At 57.4% G+C, this 2,455-nt stretch overlaps 1 protein-coding gene across 1 annotated transcript; it reads left to right on the top strand.

Moving 5' to 3' along the window:
• Positions 1 to 3: 3 nt before the first annotated feature.
• On the top strand, positions 4 to 635 carry LOC112814490 (reprimo-like protein; the record flags this gene model as incomplete). Its single annotated transcript, XM_025860049.2, has 1 exon — positions 4 to 635. A coding segment is annotated over one exon (204 nt), but the record flags the coding sequence as incomplete, so codon positions are not given.
• Between the last annotated feature and the right edge of the window lie 1,820 nt (positions 636 to 2,455).

The following is a 2,455-nucleotide window of genomic DNA, read 5'->3' as shown; positions in this document are numbered from 1 at the left end:
GCGGGGCTGGCGCCCGACGAGCGCAGCCTGTGGGTGTCGCGCGTGGCCCAGATCGCTGTGCTCTGCGTGCTGTCGCTCACCGTGGTCTTCGGCGTGTTCTTCCTGGGCTGCAACCTGCTCATCAAGTCGGAGAGCATGATCAACTTTCTGGTGCAGGAGCGCCGGCCTTCCAAGGACGTGGGCGCCGCCATCCTGGGGCTGTACTGAGGCCGCCCCGGCCCGCGCACCGCCAGCCCGGCCCTCAAGCAGACGAGAAGGGAGACCAGGACCCTCGTGCCCCGCGCGGGCTCTGCCGCCGCCGGGCCGGCCGCGCGAGGGACAGCCACGGACCTCGGGCCCCCTCCCCCCGCCAGGACCGGGACACCGCGGGTCTCGAGGCGGCGGCGCGGGGAGGGACTTCCACACCCGGCTGGCCCTGTGTGCGCCTCGGCGTGGCTGGGTGGGAGAGGTCGTGCGAGGCCGCCCGGGGCCGAGGTCACGTGCGTGGGAGTTTGGGGTGTCTGTAGGTGGGGCGGGGTGGGGGAAGTCGTTGGAGAATCCCAGTCGCTGAGCTTGTTGGCCTGATTGAGCTTTTGAAAAGAAACCTTGTGATAAAACTGCAGCCGTCTGGCTTCCGGTGGCTTCCCACCCGCACCTCGGCGGGGTGTGTGTGCACGTGTGTTGGGATGTGTTGTTGTCTGGGGCAGGGGCGGGAGGGCGGTGTGTACCCCCTGGGCCGCCGGGCCACCTGACTGCGGAGCCCAGGGGGCAGGTCCGGGGCTCCTGAGACCCCACTCCCCCGAGGCTAAGGAGGCTATAGCTCCCGAGGGGATAGGGCTGGTCCCGCAGGGAGAATATTTAAATCTTTGGGAAATTTTAATCTATTCCGTGAGATTAAAAAAAAAAAAATTGAGTGACTTAAGTGCAAAAGGGGCGAACAGCAAAATTAATACCTCAGGACTGTGAACAAATACAATTTAATGGGGGAGGTGGCTAGATCTAGTTACATTACAGGGCCAAAAGCCTCCTCTAAGTGCTGGTTTGGACCCCACCCTTGTCGAGTGTGAACGAGTAGTAGTGGGGCGCTGAAAATATGCCCTTGCTGTCTGGGGAGCGGGGAAAGCAAGTTCAGGTGAAGGCTTTGTGGTGCAAAGGAGCCAGGATGTTTAAAATGCAGAAAAGGCTTCCAAATGCCGCCCTGTGGAGGGAATTTGGAACCTCCCATTATGAGTTGCCTCCTGCTGCCCAGAACCCTGCCACCTCTTGCAGATGCACAATTAACTCAAAGCAGTGTTAATGCCTAAGAACATGGGCACTCACTGGCCAAGAGGGAGTGGGCACTCACTGGCCAAGAGGGAATGGGTGGCTCTGCTGTCTGGTCTGGGGTGGGCTGGGGTGGGTGGGCAGATAGGAGGAAGGAACGCTGGGCTTTGTAGCTTATGTATAGACCCCATTGTCCTAACCCCAGGCAGGGAGGCACCTTGGTGCTTGGAAGATTGGGGGTGGGGGAGAGGGCTCTAATGGATTTCTCCCCAGCCTCTCTTTTGCCACCCGTGGAAGTGAAGGTGAATGAGAAGGAAGATGGCTGAAGCCTTTCTTGGCTTTGGGAAGAGAAGGGAAGGGAACACAGTCCCCTGTCTTCAGCACCGAGTTGCACACCGGGAGAGGGGGCAGTATCTCAACAAAAGCATAGATGGTCTCGGACTAGGAAGAATCCAGAATCTTCCTGGCTCCTGAGCCCTCCTGGGTAGTCAGAATCCTCATCATTGGGACGTGTCCCCTGCCCACCCACCTCCCCACCCCAATCTCAGACCTGGGAGAATTCGTCCAGTTTGACAGGTGAGGCCAGTAAAGGGGCCAGAGACTACTTGTGAAGTGTCCATGGGGCAAAACCTACAATGTGGAGAACATTCTGTTGATAGCTTGGACAGGCAGGTAGTCCAGCGCCATCTGGGGAGAGCAGCCTTGAATGATGTGGGTAGCCTGTGTATCTGGCCTTGTGTAGCACAGGTGTCTGGAGCCTGGCTGACCCAATGCCTGCAGGACTCAGCTCAGACAGACGCAGCGGTTCCCTTAAAACCCCAAGTGACTGGTAAGTGGGGGTTCCAGGAGGAATAGAGGCTTAGACACTTTCCTGGCTGACCAAGTGAGAATCAACACTGTGAGAACTTTCCTCTACTAACATGGATCTGCTGCTACCTGTGACCAGGGCAAGAGCAGGGCATTCAAGAGTTAAGTTGCCTGAATTTGTTGAAAAAGGAAAGCCTTAGTGGGGAAGCCTTGTTCTCACTGCAAGAAAAAAAAAAGGCCAATGAAGACATGTCTGTGTCCTCACATGTGTATTGGTGCCCTCCATCCCATGACTAGTAGACTCGCATGTACAAATACACGGGCACATGTGCATGAGTGTATGTTCACGCATGCACGCACACTCAAAGACAGGCTCCAGCGTCAAGGAGAACAACAGCGAGTTCAA

Source organism: Callorhinus ursinus, unplaced genomic scaffold, assembly GCF_003265705.2.
Source record: "Callorhinus ursinus isolate GAN/ISIS: 27379988/994484 unplaced genomic scaffold, GSC_fseal_2.0 scaffold4065, whole genome shotgun sequence".
NCBI lineage: Eukaryota > Metazoa > Chordata > Mammalia > Carnivora > Otariidae > Callorhinus > Callorhinus ursinus.
This window is presented reverse-complemented; position numbering and strand designations above follow the sequence as displayed.